This window comes from Meles meles, chromosome 7 (genome assembly GCF_922984935.1).
Source record: "Meles meles chromosome 7, mMelMel3.1 paternal haplotype, whole genome shotgun sequence".
Classification (NCBI taxonomy): Eukaryota; Metazoa; Chordata; class Mammalia; order Carnivora; family Mustelidae; genus Meles; species Meles meles.
Window position 1 is genome coordinate 17988075 of NC_060072.1, and position 17533 is coordinate 18005607.

Genomic DNA, 17533 nt, shown 5'->3' on the forward strand with positions numbered 1-17533 from the left:
TCCTGGAGGGACACGGCTTCTAGCTGAGAACACAAAGTGACAGGATTTCAGCAACATCTGCCATGTGCCTGTAAGATCTTGCTTCCCTCACAGTAGGTCCGTTCAGGAGTGAACGGCTGACGCATTTGGCTGAAGCAGCCCTTTGCCTGGAAATTTTGGACATGGAGGGGGACGAGCCCACCTAGACACACTTGGAACTGTTGCCAACAGCCTTTTTGCCATGTGACCTGGGGAAGAGGAAAGCCAGTCTGCAGCACAGCAGAGGAATGATGCTCCTGGGTACCAGTTAACATTAGAAAAAAAAAAAAAATATGGGTCAGTCAGGGAAATGGGGCAGGCATGGCACACTGCAGGGGTCAATTAACCATGGCCAGTCAGAGGACAGAATGGGCCAGGGGCTGCACAGGTCTCCTTTGCACCGTGGAGGTGGAGACACACTGACCATTCCTGGAATGGACCCCATCTGTATGCAAAGGAAATACCTTGGAATCTCGGATCACGTGGAACTTCAAATACTCCTTCAGCTTGTCCTTGTTGTCTTGGTTAAATAGGAAATCCTGTTGTTCGGGGGGTAGGGCTTGCAAGGCTTGGTCGCTGGGCCAGAAGAGAGTGACCGGAGTGTGGATAGGGTCAGTGATGATGCCCAGCAAGCCCACATCCTGAAACACAGGGAGTTGGGTGTGTGCACAGCAAAGCCCAGCCAGGGGGCAAGGCACAGCATCTTTCTAAGACCCAAAGCCCCCCAGGGCGAGGTTGGGGACTTTCCTTTCATGCCTGCCCTGGCGACTTGTTGGGTCTCCAGCTGGTTCAGGGGTGACAACCTGAAACTAGAGGCCCACCACACTTCAACCATTCCGACCCTTATTTTCTTAGATTACAAAACAGTCAAATTCTGGGCGTAAATGAATAGAAAAAGAATTTTTAACAAAGATTTTTTTGTTGTTGTTGTTAATATTGCCCAAATACTTTAATTTCTGGAAGACCTCCTTAGCATTTTCCCCATATTTCACTTAAAAAACTGAAACTTACACAATATTGAGATACTCCTATGTATTTATAAGATTTTTAGCTTACATGGACTCAAAAAAGAAATTGTCCAATGAATGGAAAGGAGTCATTTTGAGAACCTTCTATAACCTGGGTACATCATATACATTAGTCCTTGTAATTTTTCCAGCAGCCCTATGAAGTAGCTTTATTATTCCCTTCTATCGAGCCCCAGAGAGGTTTGCTAACTTGCTACAAAGCCTGTGTTCAACCAGGTGAGATGCTCAGGTTGTGAGGGTGACTATAAGGTTTTGGGTCTGGGTGAGCCGGCAAAGATACCTGTTTGTAACCTCTCCGGAGAGTCTCCTTTTGAGCACCTAGAAATCTCCATTTCTGAAAAGTTCTCCAGAGAGTGAGCCCAGACCATTTTGGAAATTGCTGGACTATGCAGTGGTTTGTAGACTGTGCCACAGGGGTGGGGAAGGTGAGATGGGGGCTGGGTTCTCAGAACACTCTTGGGACTTCTCAGGGTAGGTGGAGGAGAGGGGACCTTGAAGGACCCTGTTCCTCCCCAAGTCTCCTCTGAAATCTTTATCTGAACAAGAAGTTTCTCTGTTCCATTTGTGGGAAAAGTCTCTGAAGTCAGAAAGATATAGTTTAAAGTCCAATTTCTACTTATGCCACAGGTGTCGATTTTCAGTATCTGCACCTTGGTTTGCCCATCTCTTTAATGCAGGTCATAATTCCAGATGTGAAGTACCTAGTTCAGGGACTGGCACCCTAATTCCTTTCCCTTGCTCCAGCCTCAAATACTTCAGTTTCTAATTCAGCCAATGTACAGTGTATAGCTGAACAAACCCTACGCTATCTGGGGGAATGGAGTGGGAATGCTATGACTTCGCTCTATAGAAAATCAGGACTTCCTGACACAGATCCTACAACGGTTGGCTAGTGCCCCAAATAAAACACCAAATGACAAAACAAAAGAAAACAACAACAACAACAAAAGCCCAAACAAAACAAAATAAAACAAAAAACCTCCAAAAACCCAGCTCCTTAGGCAGGTTATCCCCTAGGTCTTTACCTGGAGTAGGCTGCTGAATTTGGTGTAGCCATGGTTTGTTGCTACTGTTGTAAGATTTTGCTGCAAAGATAGTAAGAATAGCAATGACACTTTTCTTCATACAGTTCACAAAATACTTTAACAAAAGCTGAAGCAAATAGAATGAGGGTAAAATAATGCAGCAGGTACTGGGGATTGGCTCATCAGTACCCACTCCAGCTCTGATGTACTATGCCTTTCTGCATTACAGAGGCTGGGGAGCTATGCACTTCATTTTCACAGATTGCCTCGCAGCTACAGTCTCCTAGGCAATAGAACATCCAGCAAGCACAAGGTTTTTGTTTTTGTTTTTGTTTTTTTTTGTTTGTTTGTTTTTTTACCAGACTTATTGGTGGAAGGAAACAACATGAAGTGGTTGTGACTGCTAGGAGGGAGATTTTGACTGGCACGATGATGGAAGCATCTGGGCTCGGACTTGCAAGTTGCAGGTGCTGAGGTTGGAGACAGGTCAGGACAGCCCCATGGTAAAGTCAATGCTCCTCCCTTTGCAGGTCTCCCTGAGCTGCCTTGCTCCCAGCTGTGTAGCATCTGGCTCTCTGGCTTTCTTAGGGATTTGGTGATGAACTTAATATCTTAAGGATCTCCTTTTTGTCTAGGTATAGTGGGTTCTGTTGTCTGCAATGAAAAACCCTGGCCAATGCTAATAAATAACAATAAAATTCAAAGTTGTCTTTTCTTTCAATTGAAAAGGAGTTTTACTCCAAGTTTGGTTTGAGTGTTATCTATCATCTTTAATTTATTTTAGAGAGAGTGCATGTGTGCAGGGGAAGGGTCAGAGGGAAAGAGAGAGAATCCTCAAGCAGAGGCCCCGCTGAGCACAGAGCCTGATGGAGCCCTGGCTCGACCCCACAGCCCTGAGATCATGACCTGAGCCAAAATCAAGAGTCGTAGGCTTGACTGACTGAGCCACCGAGGAGCCCCATATTTATCTATCTTTCTACCTATCAAGTGTCTCATCCATTTATGTAATTTCTCCATCTTCCGAGTCTATGTAAGACAAGCTGTTCTTGTGGAAACTAAAGGAAAACTTTTATAAAATCCATTTATCTATTTAAATTAGACTTTTATCTATTTACTTCTTACTAGAATAATATTCACTAGACTTTTAATAATAGTAGCTTGAGATTGAAGTAGCAAAATGAAAATGTCTCGAAATGATACCTTAAAATCAGAATTATTATAATAAATTATGATTATTATGAGTTACCATGTGCTGAGGATATGATAATGAGTTCACCCACCAAAATCCTTCCAGAGGCATCTTTGGGGGTGATAAGCAAATTTTGGGGAGACAGCAATTTGTCTATGATGTGGATGATTCCATTGGTATTGATGATATCACTGGATATGATCTTAGCCTTATTATTTATATACACTGTGTCCTGAAATTAACCAACAAAAGAAAAAAAGAAATGAGCACAAAGAGAAACAGACACAAAATTACTTCTTTCCGAATGCTTTATTAACATGCTAAATTGTCGTGAAAGTGAATGTTTAAGTAGAGCTGTGGGCAAAATCTGAGAGTCTATGTTCTTTGAGCCCATTTATTCATTATGATTATAAAAAGAAAACGGAGGCGACCCTATAATCTCACCTACACAAGCTAATAGCAGCTAACCAACCACAATGGTCATTTCACTGTGATTCTCAAACATGAAATAACAAGCAGATCAAGATTGCTTCCTTTTAAACATGTGTCCTCTATACCACCTCCTGCCTCCACCACACACTGGTTTCTCTCCGCAATGGGGATGGATTCTACAGTCACCATTTGTTTCTCTGGGGAGTGAGGGGACTGGCATGGCCAGCTCTAGTCAAGAGTTTTCATCTCTGTCCCACCCCTGACCAAAAGCAGTTCTGATGACCGCCGCTTGAATCTCTGAGTTTCAGTTCCAGCTCGAATATTTACTTGCTGTGTGACCTTGGACAGGTTACTTAACTTCTCTGAATTCAGTTTCCTAATTTGTAAGTTGGGAAATTTGCATACAGAGTTGGGAAACTGGCATATAGAAATCACTCAACATGTGTTAGTTGTTATTACTATCATTACTAGTATTTCTGTAAAGAAGAGGAGAGAGAAGGCCTAAGAAAGACGGGCATTTTCCTGATGCCCACCTGGTGGGTGGCCTCTCTTACCTGAGAGACGGAGATGGCAATGGACCCCCCTTGGAGAGAAGTTGCATTCGGGATCAATTTCAGGTTTTCCAGAAGCAGCTGGTGGCAGGCAATCACATGATAGCGAAGAACCTGGGGCATGAAACCCTGTTTGTCCCAGTCTTTAATCTGTAATAGAAGATGGGAGGGTTCTAGCGAGAGCCAGGAGCTTTTGCTGTCCCCTCCTTCAGGCCCTCCCTGGGGCCTCTCTCCCCACCCAGACTGGGAAGGAGGCAGTCAGGGCTGGCTGGTGGTCAGGGTTACGGGGTACAGGCTGTTCAGGCAAGAGGGAGAAAGTAGCCCTCGTTTCTTTCCTGTTTCCAACATAGATTCTCAGCATGGAAGGGAGTTTGGCGTTCCCCAGGCCCAGCATTTCACAACACATGTGGCAGGGACCCTAAGTCCTGTGAGATGCTACTTGAAAAAAGACTTTTCTTGTGAAAAATGCTGGGAAATGCTGCATAGACCTGCCCCCCTTGGAGAGGTACTCGGGGCAAATTCAGACCTTTAGTATAGAAAAATCATGATACTTTTCCCTGTGTAAATCAAAACACAAACAGTATAAACCATTAATAAAAAACATAAAAAGTAATAAAAGGCCCACAAGGTTCTCATTGTTTCATGATCTCTCTTTTGATGTCTTTTAGAGAAAAACTATCAAATGTCAACATCTTTCAGAAAGTACTTTTGTACCTCTGATTTACTGGTGTCTAAAATATATGCATAGAGAGGCAGTGTGCAAAGTGAAGGACGTAGGCTCTGGAGTTATGATTAAGTCCTTGCTCTACTACTTGCTAGTCATATGGCCTTGGGAAAGTTACTTCTGCCAATGTCCTGGACTATAAAATGGGGTAAATAGCACCCAACTGACAGGGTTGTAGAGTAATGAATTAATCTAGGCCAGATACTAGAGACAGTGTCTAGGACACTCAATAAATGTTTGCTACATTTTTATATGTTAGTGGATAATCCAGCATGAAGAGTCCCAGTGAATGTTAGAACAGTAAAGTCTCTGATAAGGTCTGCAAGAAAAAAGACATTTAGGGCACGTGGGTGGCTAAGTGGGCGAAGCCTCTGCCTTCGGCTCAGGTCATGGTTTCAGATTGAGCTCTGCATCCGGCTCTCTGCTCAGCAGGGAGCCTGCTTCCCCCTCTCTCTCTGCCTGCCTCTCTGCCTACTTGTGATCTCTGTCTGTCAAATAAACAAATAAAAAATCTTAAAAAAAAAAAAGACATTTAAATTCCTTTCACCCAGCATTTTTTTTTTTTTTTTCTGGGTCCCTGGAAGGTTTGGATCATTTAAGAATTGTTGATCTTTTCCAACCTCCTACCCTGTTCAGGAATGTTTTTTAGAGGACCTCTGATCATTGTACCCCAAAATCCACTTAAATTCTGTCCCTTTGCTGGGGTCCCTATGCTGAGAGGCAGCTCATTCCATTGCTGATCAGCTCTAGTTGATCCTAAATCTCCTGCCCAGAAATGTCTCCAGCGTTGGTTCCAGGGTGACACCCAGAGACTGGGTTCCAGTCCTAAACCTCTTGGGCTTGCCGAGAGCTTCATGCTTACCTGAGGTTCCTCATCAAAGGCTGCAGATAAAGGTGCAAAGACGGTGAAGGGGCCTGGACCACTCAGGTCTCGCACAGAGTGCTCCTGTGGGAAGGAAGGCAGGACCACATGTCACCGACTTAACATAAATATGGAGGTGTGCTTCAAACAAATAGCAGAGAGAGTCGATGGTGGCAGAGTGGAGGGAAAACCGAATTGGGTGATCTGTGTTTTAGTCTCAGATTCAAAGTCATTCAGATTCTTTTTAAAAAAATTTTTTAATTAATTAATTAATTTAGAGAGAAAGAGCATGTGAGTGGGGGAGGGGAAGGGCAGACTGAAAGGGAGAGAGCAAATATCAAGCAGACTCCCTATAGAGGGCAGAGCCTGATGTGGGGCTCACAGCACTGAGACCTGAGCTGAAATCAAGAGTCAGATGCTTAACTGACTGAGCCACCCAAGTACCCCAAATTCTTTCTCATTCCTTGTCATTGAAGTAATGTTTATTTTTACATGGTTATAAAAATAATAAATGCTTATTGTATTAAAGACTTGAAAATCTGGCATAAAGAAGGAAATAATCACCCATATTCCCACTGCCTAGAAGTCACCTGTTATTTTTAGGTATTCTTTTCCAGTGTCTTTCTATATACAAATATTTTATATAATTTATTATTATTATTAGATTAATATATTACTTTATTATATTATTTTATACTATTTATAATTTAGTATATAAATATAATAATATAAATATGAATAATAATATAATATAAATGTTATATATTATGTTTATATATTTTATTTTTATATAAACAAAATACATAACTATATATAAATATAACATAAATAAATATATAGTATAATTTATTATATGAATAGTATATATAGTATAATTTATTATATAAATAATTTATAATAATTTATTATATTATACTTAATATTTTATTATTATTATACAATAATACAAATGGAAGTAATAAGATGAATGACTTAGCTTTTCTAATTGTCTTCTTGCCAATGCTAAGGTCTTATGGCTACTCATATTTTCTTCTGGGTTTTATGATTTTCTTTGTTTAGATTTTTCTTTCATTTTTCAATATATCTGGAACTTATTCTGATATATGATGTGCATAGAGATCTAATTTAATATTTTCACCCAAAGAGTTTGCCGGTTGCCCCAGTATTGCTTCCTTCCTCCACTGGTGTGATGATGTTCTTGGACACACTGCATTCTTGTGTATCGAATGGGCCAGGGGGGTGTTGGTTCTACTCCTGCTGAACACCTGAGGGCTGAGAAGTCCACGAATGACCAGCGGGGACCCTATCTCAGAAATCCATATCCTGAGAATTTCTTCTCCCTTCACCGGCTCCAGAGGCTATAGTTTCCCCATATCTGGCTGGAGACAACATCCTACAGTTAGAGACAGACACACATGTTCTTACCAGCAACTGGAAGAAGTACTGGGATGTTTTTGGGTTCCTGGGAAGCTCCTGGAAAACAAAGACAGGGCAGGGCCACTTCATGTCTGGGATTATATGCAAGAACCATCCCGGGTTGTCACAGGTCAATTGCTCTAAGGGTGAGTCTCTACTATACATACTTTCAGTTGGAAACCTGCCCTGATGGGCCTTTTTCAACCCCCATCTACAGGCTTGCACCGATGTTCAGAATGACTACAGGGACATGCTGTGAGTTCTAAAATCTCTCTGGAGTCACTGTCTGATTTATCAAAGAAAGTTCCAGCTATTTCCAGAAGCAGTGGAGTTATAGGAGCATTTTAAAAAGTTCAAATCTTTAAAAAAAAGCAGTTATGGGTTTATGGCAGATTTCATTTCTCCATTAACAGAAATATTTGATTAGCCAGAATGCTCTAGTCCCTCTTTAAACCAAATAACAGCACATTCACTTTATTTTATCTTATTTTATTTTATTTTTTAGATTTTATTTATTCGACAGGGAACACAAGCAGGCAGAGAGGCCGGCAGAGAGAGAGAGAGGAAGGGAAGCAGGCCCCCTGCTGAGCCGAGAGCCCGATCGGGGCTCGATCCCAGAACCCTGGCATCATGACCTGAACCGAAGGCAGAGGCTTTAACCCACTGAGCCACCAGGTGCCCCCAGAACGTTCACTTTATAAATCTGCAAGCGTTACACTGCCTTGTTCACTATGCCTGGCAGAATTGCTTGTGCCCGTGGACACACCCATAGGCTCCAACAGAAACCCACATCATGGTAATGCCTTGGAGTCACTGTGTGCTCTGTGCCTGTTGTATACATTATTTCTATGACAACTTGATGGGCTTGGTGCCATTAGTATTTTTTTTTTTTATGGATTAGAAAGAACGGTGATGCTTAGAGAGTGATGTTATTGCCCAGTGTCACGGTTTTAATCGGCAGAGTTGATTTCAAACCCAGGTGCTTTCGACTCTAGAACCATCGATCTGAGAATTGGGTAGATAAAATCCCTTCTCATTGCCAGTTTATATAAGAACAGTCTTTCCCATTTTTGTAGTTTTATGAGTTACAAAACTCTTGCACCTTCCTTGGGTAACCTGGATTCTTGGCGCAGTGAGGGACGTGGGGTTTACTTTATGGAAATACGCCTTTCCTTACCTGGTAGATGTTGCCACGGCAGGTAAACCCATCCCCGATATAGTTGGCCTTGCAAGTACACGTCCTTTCTTCCAGCCCAGTGTGATTGCAGATAGCAAATTCACTACAGCCGCCATTTTTCTGGTAAAATTTCCGAGGGGTGAGGGATAGGAGTCAGACCAGTTTGTTTGCCAGCTCTGCCAATATTTACCAAGCAATTCTGTACTGAAATTTATTTTTTTATTCACTCTCTGACTTGTTTGCATGATTTGCCCCTTTCCTGAACTTGCCTTTCAACTCCCTAGAGTGGTAAGGGCCATTTATTCACCCAACCTTGTACCCCAGGTCTCCAGCCCTCTATAGACAAGCCCAGAGTGCCGAATGGAAAATTTCTTGGCACCTGGGTATTGTACATAAAGGCACCAATCTTGTCTGACAATTCCCAGCTTTAGACTTAAATTCTGATCTCCTAAGAGCCAAGGTAGCCGTCACCAGTTAGAAGACAGTGGGTATAAAACAACACACTATCCTTGTCCACAAAGAGCTTAAAAGCCATGAAAGATGGGACAGAGACCTAAAATGGAAACAGCAAAGTAGAGCTCAAAGCTGAAATCCATGGGAACACCGAGAAGGACTCTGCAGTGTAAGCCACGTTTCTGAGTGAGGAAAAAATGTGAACTCAGGAGAAAGAACCCTGATGAGGTTGACAAAAAAGGAGCTCAACAGACTTAAAGGTCAGCTGTACAATCTTCCTTTCCTCTAACCGTTGTTCTCAAAGTCTTTGTGAAGCATGATATTCGGGCATGGGAGAGACTTACTGTCCCAGATTCCTGCCTCAAGCTGACACAGTTCCATGAGCTCTCCAAAAAAGTTGCCTTCTGCAAGACCGACCACCATCTCCCGGGGCCCCTGGATCTTCCCGCCAGTTACCAAGGATTTTACCGTCCCGATACCCAGCCTGCCATAAGACCACCAAGACCAATCCCCTCTTTGCCACTTTGCTGTTTATTTCAGTCAACGGCAAGGTCTGCGTGCTCAAGGTTCCCTCCTACCTCACGGTCGCTCCCTTCCTCGCTGCTCTAGAAATTATGATCTGACCCCACATGCATCCCTTTCTGCCTTCACTAACCCTTCCTGGTGCCTTCTGAAACTCACCACCATTAAACTCCTGACAGTTTCCAACCCGTTTCCAGAAAACACACTCTCTGCCTCTTACGGAAGACGTATGAGGTTTCCCTGCACCCCCCAGGCCAAGCTCTTTTCCTCCCTTACCCCACGCTTCTTGGTCTGGGGGCTGGGAGGGTATCTTTCTTGTTGGGCTTCCAGCTCTCTGAGGACTCATGGAGTCTACGATTGCCCCTTCTTCTTCGGTCCTACCAGTGGTGCCTGGATCACCGGCTTTCCCTCCACACCTGTCGTCATCCTCAGCAGCATCAACATCCCCATCAATGGTCTCCACCATACCTGCCCCGACTCTGCCTCTGCCACCTGGACCACCCTTGACTTTGTCCCGACATTAAAGTGGACTGCTCCTGAGAGCTCTGTGTCAGCATCCCGTTGTCTCTGACCACCAGCTTTTATCTTCTCAACTCGCCTCTTCTAATGCTGTGGCTCCAGCCTCCTTTGAGCCAATTTCGTTCTCACCCACATTCCCACCTCAGCCTGGTCGCCCCTAGCTCCTCGCTTGGTCCTGGCCCAGTGGCCCACAGGAGGGCTTGGCACACCGCTGCCTCTGGGCCCGGCCTAATGGACGGGCGGGGCATTGCTGTCTGGACTCCCAACCAAGTTGCCACACAAGCGCCGACACTGCCGTACTCCTTCAGTGTGTTTCCTTCTTTCTCCCCGGAGAAGGCACTTCACACCTTCACTCCTCTGTGCAGCTCTCAACTCCTGGCCCTTACTCTCAGTGGATGAACTCACCTCATGTCTTATGGAGAAAATAGACCCAATAACCAACCCATCTTCCTGCCCCGATGCTCACCGCCTACCTGGGCCTGATCACCAACATTACTTTCCTTATTTAACAAATATACCGACAACTGACTGACCGGTCGCTTACACACCAAGTGCCCATCTCTTCCGCTCAGTGTAAACTCTTGAAGGGAAGAGGCTTCGCCGCTTGGTCACGGATGAACTCCCAGTGCCTGAAATGGTGCCTGGTATGTAGGGAAAGCCCATCGACCTAGATGTGTGTCATCCTGTGTGAGGTTTCCCACTGGATATGTAGAAATTTGAGTGGTCTCTGTCCTCGCAGGACTCACAATTTATTTGGAATGATCAGACACTGACATTTTTAAGCTAATTTATAATAAGGGCCATGAGTGACTCAGTGACTGAATGACTGACTAACAAACTGATTGACTAACGACCTACCTGACTAACTGCCTGACTGACCAACTAACCAACTACCTGCCTCCCTACCACTGCCCCTGCTCCTTTAGGAGACTCAGCTGTGGGCCCTGGGTCCCTTTCCCCTCATCCACTCCTGCACCTTCCTCCTGTAACAATTCACCTCCTTCCCCTCGGTATTGGTTTCCTTCTCTCTATTGGGTCATACTCATCAGCAGAGAAACATGCCTCAATTCTGCTCATCTTGCAAGACAACAAACTTCCGTTCTTTTTGAAAAGAATCCAGTGGGCGGTGGCAGTCATGGGTGCAGCGGACATGAGTTAATGACTTGTACCTGAGGGTCAGGCCCATGTGTGTTCACTGTGTGAGTTGCCAAGACAAGGTGGCCGTTACAAAACAGACAGACACACAATGGAAAGGATCATCGAAGAATTGCTGTGGAAATAAAGCTGGCCGTGGGTCTGGTCGTAACAGTTCCATATCCTAGCACTCCGCTTTTTGCCACCATTTCATGTGGGGACATGGTCTCCTGAGGCATTTGCCAGACTAACACAAGGGGACAGTCAGATGGAGCTTGGAGAGGATGGGCTTTAATTACGTGGTATCCGTGCTGTTCTCACGCCCACAGCTGGAGGTGGGTGATATGAAGAAGGGAAATAAGGTACAGAGACTGGTCCTCCTCTGGGGCTCACTACCTCATGGGAGGAACAAACACCATGAAAAGTGATCCAGGGTGCAGCCTTTGAATAAGACGGACCTGGGTTCAAGTTCTGACTGTGCCGTGTGCTTGCTCTATATCCGAAAGGTCTGCCCATGTCCTAAATCCTGTGTCTGTGAGTGTGACCTTGTTTTTTGTCTTTGCAGATCTAATTAAGGATCTACAGATGAGAATATCTTAGATGAAGCAGGTAGAGTCCACAGGAGTCCTTACCAGAAGAGAAGACGCCCACATAGAGGCAAAGGCCATGTGAAGAAGAGACAGAGAATGGAGTTTCTCCAACTTCAGCTGGAATGTGAGGGAGAAACGAGCCTCACGGCCCAGCAGCAGCTCTGTGCGCCACCCCCCAGAAGAGGAGCAGGAAGCACCCCAGGCCTGGCCACCGCTGGCGTTGGCCCCAGAGCTGTACTCACCGTTAGGCAGGTGTTGATGAGCGTGCAGACCTTCCCGTCTCCCGTGTATTTGGGCAAACAGTTACAGACCGCCTGTCCGGGAGGGGAGGGAAATGCGTGATTTCACAGAGAGATGCTGCTGGCTCTCATGTTCCAATTCTATAATAGTAACAGTAATCCCACAAGAGTCTGTGTTTGATATTGGCAAGACCTTGCCTATGATGATAATTGTTATCTGACATTTTAGCACGTTTGACACACTTCACATTAGCACCTGAAGGCCTAACTTTGCTGCCCAGAGACTTTCTTTTTTTAAAAACACTGTTACCTTATTTGGTCCCTTGCCTCCTCAGCATTCACCTCTTTGGTCACCTTGGTTGGTAAAGGCTCAGTCGCAAGGAGGCTAAGCCATGGCCCACTCCTGCTCCCACTGGGTTCTCGCACACCTCCACCCAGGCTCTGCCCCGGGGCACAAGCCCCGGGAGCTGCTGGAGGAGAGCTTTAGAGTCACATGGCTGGCGCCCGTGAAAACAATCCATCAGACCCACTGTTTGGCCAAGGAAGTGGATGGGGGCTTGAAATTGAGGGAGGGGACACTGTCTGCAGCAAGCTGGGGACTGTCTACTTCACCCTCATTTCCCTGGTGCTCTGCTTGGGACTGAGTGGGGCTGAAACCCAGCTACACTCTAGTCACCAAGCCACGCTCCTGATGTGTCCAGAGAGGCAAGTTTGCAGTCTGACGTCTACTTGTTGGAACCAGAACTCACTGGCAGGGCCAGCCAGGGTCAAATGGCAGGTGTTCACTCCTCCGCCTCTTCCTTCATTACCGGTCTGGACCTCAGCCCCAAAGCTTTATCAAGACACCTTCAGCCACTGCTCCTGGGCTAAGGTCCTGTCTCAGGGATCCACCCTGTGTCCCTCTCACAGCCTTCTAGGACTTGTAGAGGCCTTGATCAGCACAATGCTTCTAGGTTTTCATTACTCCGTGTGTGGTCTGAAATAAGAGCTCAGTGGCAAGAGCTGAACCCCCAGCTCTATCTAAATGTTCTGGGTTTTTCCAAGCCAATATGTGCACACACACATGCACACGCCCACACACAAAATTCTTTAAAATGAGTGTTTTGTTTTCTTATTTTTGGGCACTTGAGGCACCTGCTGGTTCTGCCCATTGGGAGACCTGGCACTGAGGTCTGGGACCCAACAAGGTCCCTAGAACATTCACTGGGGACTTCACCTCATCATCCAATTTCTGATGTAGGTGACTTCCTTGTTGCGCTGGTTTCAGCTGCAAAGTTCACTGTGTTAGGGAATAAATGACTGTCAGAGGGTCTAAGAACACTGTCTTCTGCTGTGGCACGTGCATTTCAGAGCCTCAAGCCAAAGAAAGAGTGTGGGATTCTGGACATCAGAAAACCAAAAGAAAGGAGAGCATTGTTGGAAAGTTTCTAGGCGCTTCGAAACCATGTTGTGTGGGCAGCCATCTACGTCTCTGCACTCAAGAAGCTCTCCTTCTCTCAAGAACCCTTTGTCCCCTCATTCCTACCAATTTTTATCTTCACAGAATGGCCTCTTTGGGAATTCCTTCAGAATATCCCCCTACAGTGTTTGCTTTATGCTGCTGGCATCCACAGGTCTGTTCTCAGTCCCTGTCCCTCAGGCTGGGTCTGAAGACCCAGGAATTTGCTTCTAGGAAAACTGGGGGCCCTCGGGGGGTGGAGCTCACCTGGTTGGGTCCGGTCTGCGTGCACTCTGCATTCTTGTGACAGCCACCATTGTTCTCCAAACATGGGTTGATCTCTTTAAAACAAAAAGCCAATACCTGGCATGAAATTGAAACCTCATTTTCAAGTAAAGACATCTTGAGGAAATAGTCGGGATGGCTAACTGAACAAGGCGAGCAGATGTCCAAGTGTGATTTGGTTTTCTAATGACTCTGTGGGAGAAGTAACCCAACAAGGAAGGTCTCAGATATCATTTCTCCCATCCAAGTACTAACCAGGCCCGACCCTGCTTAGCTTCCGAGATCAGACGAGATCGGGCGCGTTCAGGGTGGTATGGCCGTAGACTCAGATATCATTTCTCAAAGTCAGCTCCTCTGGGCTGAGACTGTGCCAGCCAGGCATAGTCTGTAGGCTTGCATCTGTCCCTCTACTGAATGAATATGAGCATTTGCAGCCAAGGACTTGAAATAATAGGATCTAGGAGTCTAATTCAACATGCAATGAAGAAGAAATTTAGGAATTAAGAAAGTCACTTGCAACTATCACAATATAATTGCTTCAGGGAAGAATCATCGATCAAATCTCTGTCTACGAGGACACTTTGGTGAGGAACAGGATATTTGCTTGGTGTTCAAATATCTCCCCATTGAATGTTTCTTAGTAGCAATGGGGAAAATCAACTGTCCCATGGAGAAATCAGATAGCACCTTGACCAAGTGGTCAAAATTAATATCGCAGATGAAAGACAGTTGGAAATACGAGCCTCTGATGTGATATCCTGAGCAGGACACATTATCACTCCTGTGATACCAGGTCTGGAAGGCATTATCTCAATATAATCATAAACAAATATCAGACCAACCCCAAATAAAGGACATGCTATGAACAAGAAAGTTGGGGTGGTGGACCGTCTTCATCCAAAATGTTAATGTCATAAAAGACAAAGCAAGGCTGGAGAACCATCCCCGATTCAAGGCGATATGATGTCCAATCCTAACCTGGGTCCTGCACCAGAGGAGAAAATGCCCGAACAGGACATTATGTTACAGGGTCAACGGACAAAATTAGAATACAAATGGTAATTGGACAAACATCTTATATCAGTAGTAAATTGACTGAAGTTGGTTGGTAGCTGCTGTGGGTATACAAGAATTTACCCTTATTCTCAAATATGCTCAAGTATTTAAGGGTAAAGGAAATATGATATCTATAGTTTACTCTCAAGTGGTTTAGGAAAAATATGTACAGACACAGAGAAAGCAAATAATAAAGCAAATGGAGAAATACATTAACAATAGTGAATCCAGCTAAAAAACATGTGGGACTGCTTTTTTACTATTCTTGCAATGCTCATGTGCCAGGATTTTTTTTAACAACTAAAATGTCATAAGTCAGACAACTTACTACAGCATACCTTTAGAGTATAGCCATGTGTAGCCATGAAGATAATGATTTGGGGGTACACCTATTTTCAGGGAGAGTTGTTCTTTCATACTGCTAAGCCTAATAAATACTATGGATCGTAACAGAATTGCATTCAAAGAAGTATGTGCCTCATAGCAAACTGGAGTGATCTGACAATAGGGAGGGTGGTTATTTCCAGAATATTCTCTCCCAGCGCATATGCATTCTCTAATTTTTCTACAGCGAGAATGTGTTATTGTGTTAAAAAAAAAAAGGACTAATAAATGTTAAAAAATTCAGTCACAACCATAACGTTTAACTGGAACAGGTCTGTCCTTTTTCTCCATCCCAGGTGATTTTTGGCCATCGCACACCTTCATCCCACTGCAGTCACATTTTCACAACCTCACATGTTCCTGCCCAGATACACTTAAAGATGATTCCAGAAGTGGCAGGTCCTAATAACAGGACTGGTGCCCAGGGCTATGATTCTTGAACCTTGGCCACTGGACAGTGAGGGATGGTACCTACCGAGGCACACGATGCCATCGCCTGTGTAGCCTGCCTGGCACACACACCACCGGCTTCCAGGGGTGGTTCTCCTGCAGTCAGCCTTGGCAGAGCAACCTCCGTTGCTGGTCTCACAGGCGTTGATGGCTGTCGGAGAGAGATGGGATGCCGGGCAGAGCAGGAGAGGGAGGGGAAAAAAAAAACCCAGTGATGCCTTTTGACTTGAGTGAGATGGAGGATACCTCAGAATGTCAGGAACTGGATTAAATATGAAGAGTTCAAAAGAACACAAATCACCAGATGTCTTCCTTGGGGAATTCTACCAAACATTTAAAGGAGGATAAAGAGCCAGTTTTCACAAACGCTTCCAAAACTGGAAGAGGGGAGAGAACTTTCCATTTCATTTTATGAGGTCGGTATCACCCTGGGACCAAAGCCTGACAGAGTCGGCACAAGAAAATTACAGACCAATATCCCTTGCGAATATAAACACAAAGATCCTCAAGAAAATACTTGTAAATCAAATTTGGTGATATGTAGAAAGAATTAAACACCATTGCCGAGTGGGAATTTTGCAGGAATGCAAGGTGGCTCAACATTTAAAAATCCATTAATGTGCTACAGCGTTTCAACAGAGTTAGAGAAGACAAACCCACATGGTCATCTCAATAGAAGGAACAAAAGAATTTGATAAAATTTCATGCCTTTAATAATAGAAACTCAACAGGCAAGGAATAAAAGGAAACTTCCTCTGAAGCTGATAAAGGACATCTATATATGGAATAGAACTGAGAGTCCAGAAATAAACCCATATACCTAAGGTCAACTGATTTTCCACAAAGATGCCAAAACATTTCAATGGGGGAAAGAATAATTTTTTCAACAAATGATACGGAGACAATTGGGTCTTCCCACACCAAAGAATGAACTTGGACCTCGGCCTCACAACAGGTGCTCAAATTAATTCAAAGTAGATCAAAGACTCAGATCGACTTGGAGTCCCACACTGTGACCTTGGACAAGCCACTTAGTTAATATGAACCTTGGGGTCCACCCATCGAGGTTTATTTACCAGTTTAGAGACTCCCGTCTGATGATGTATGTGAAGGTATTACGCAAGCGTTGGCTGTTCTCCTATTAACTTGTGTCTTCTGCTTTTGCTGCTTTTCCAAAAGCAGAGGGCAAGAAGAACATTCTAGTGTTGTCCCTTTCCAGCTGTTTTCCCGGGCATACTGAGCACATCCCTGCTATAGGAAGCATCTGGGCCCTGGGTCAGGGGTCCTGCATGCTGCGGCAATCCCCAGGGGGAGATGGTCTAGAATGCAGGCTGGTAGGTTCACTGTCCAGCTCCACTATCATCTGGACTGAAGCCTGCCAGGACAAGCTGCATAAGAGGAAGATGATGCTAAGTGTTTCTACTTTTCTAGCACCAAATACATGGTGGGCCCCATAAGAATATTGGCTTGCATTTATTGAGTATGCTCTGTGCCAGGACTGTTCTAAGTCCTTCACAGGGATTAATCCAGGTTATCACCCAACAGTCCAGTGGGGGGGATTCTCTTGTTATCCACAACTTGCGGATAAAAGCAATGATGCAAAGATCAGTCAAGCAACTTTCCCAAGATAGCACAAATGATAAGAACTTAGACTCAAACCCGGGAGGGTCTGATGCTAGGGCTACTTTAAGCTGCTGTCTCATTCTGCCACTGCACAGAGAGGTCATTTCATCCCCAAACCTCTCAGCAGGGTAGACAGTTTTGTTTATTTTATAAGTGCGCAAGGCGGCTCAGAGCAGGTAAGAGAGCCACCCAAAGCCACGAGGGTAGTAGGAGGAAGAACAGGGATTCAAGCCTTTGTCCCATTCCAGAGTCGCCACACCTGGGCCACACCCTAGGTCAATCAAACCAGTGTTTTTAAAGTTCTCCAGGTGATTTCAATCATGGTCAAGGTTGTGCACCACTGTTTGGAGAAGAAAACAGGCAACTGACCCACCCATTCCTAAGCCAACACATGCCCTGCCCGTAAACAGTAGTTTTC

At 44.8% G+C, this 17533-nt stretch overlaps 1 protein-coding gene across 1 annotated transcript in view; it reads right to left on the minus strand.

The window, feature by feature from the left end:
• The window catches only part of STAB2 (stabilin 2), a 164718-nt gene that overhangs the window by 32269 nt on the left and 114916 nt on the right, over positions 1-17533 (minus strand). The window contains exons 42-51 of the mRNA XM_046013404.1: positions 15518-15643; positions 13585-13658; positions 11883-11954; positions 8423-8542; positions 7255-7302; positions 5830-5913; positions 4247-4393; positions 3352-3492; positions 2072-2131; positions 483-659 (exon numbers count right to left, since the gene is read on the minus strand). Of these exons, the coding sequence (XP_045869360.1) occupies positions 483-659; positions 2072-2131; positions 3352-3492; positions 4247-4393; positions 5830-5913; positions 7255-7302; positions 8423-8542; positions 11883-11954; positions 13585-13658; positions 15518-15643 (1049 nt within the window). The remainder of the gene's footprint in view (positions 1-482; positions 660-2071; positions 2132-3351; positions 3493-4246; positions 4394-5829; positions 5914-7254; positions 7303-8422; positions 8543-11882; positions 11955-13584; positions 13659-15517; positions 15644-17533) is intronic.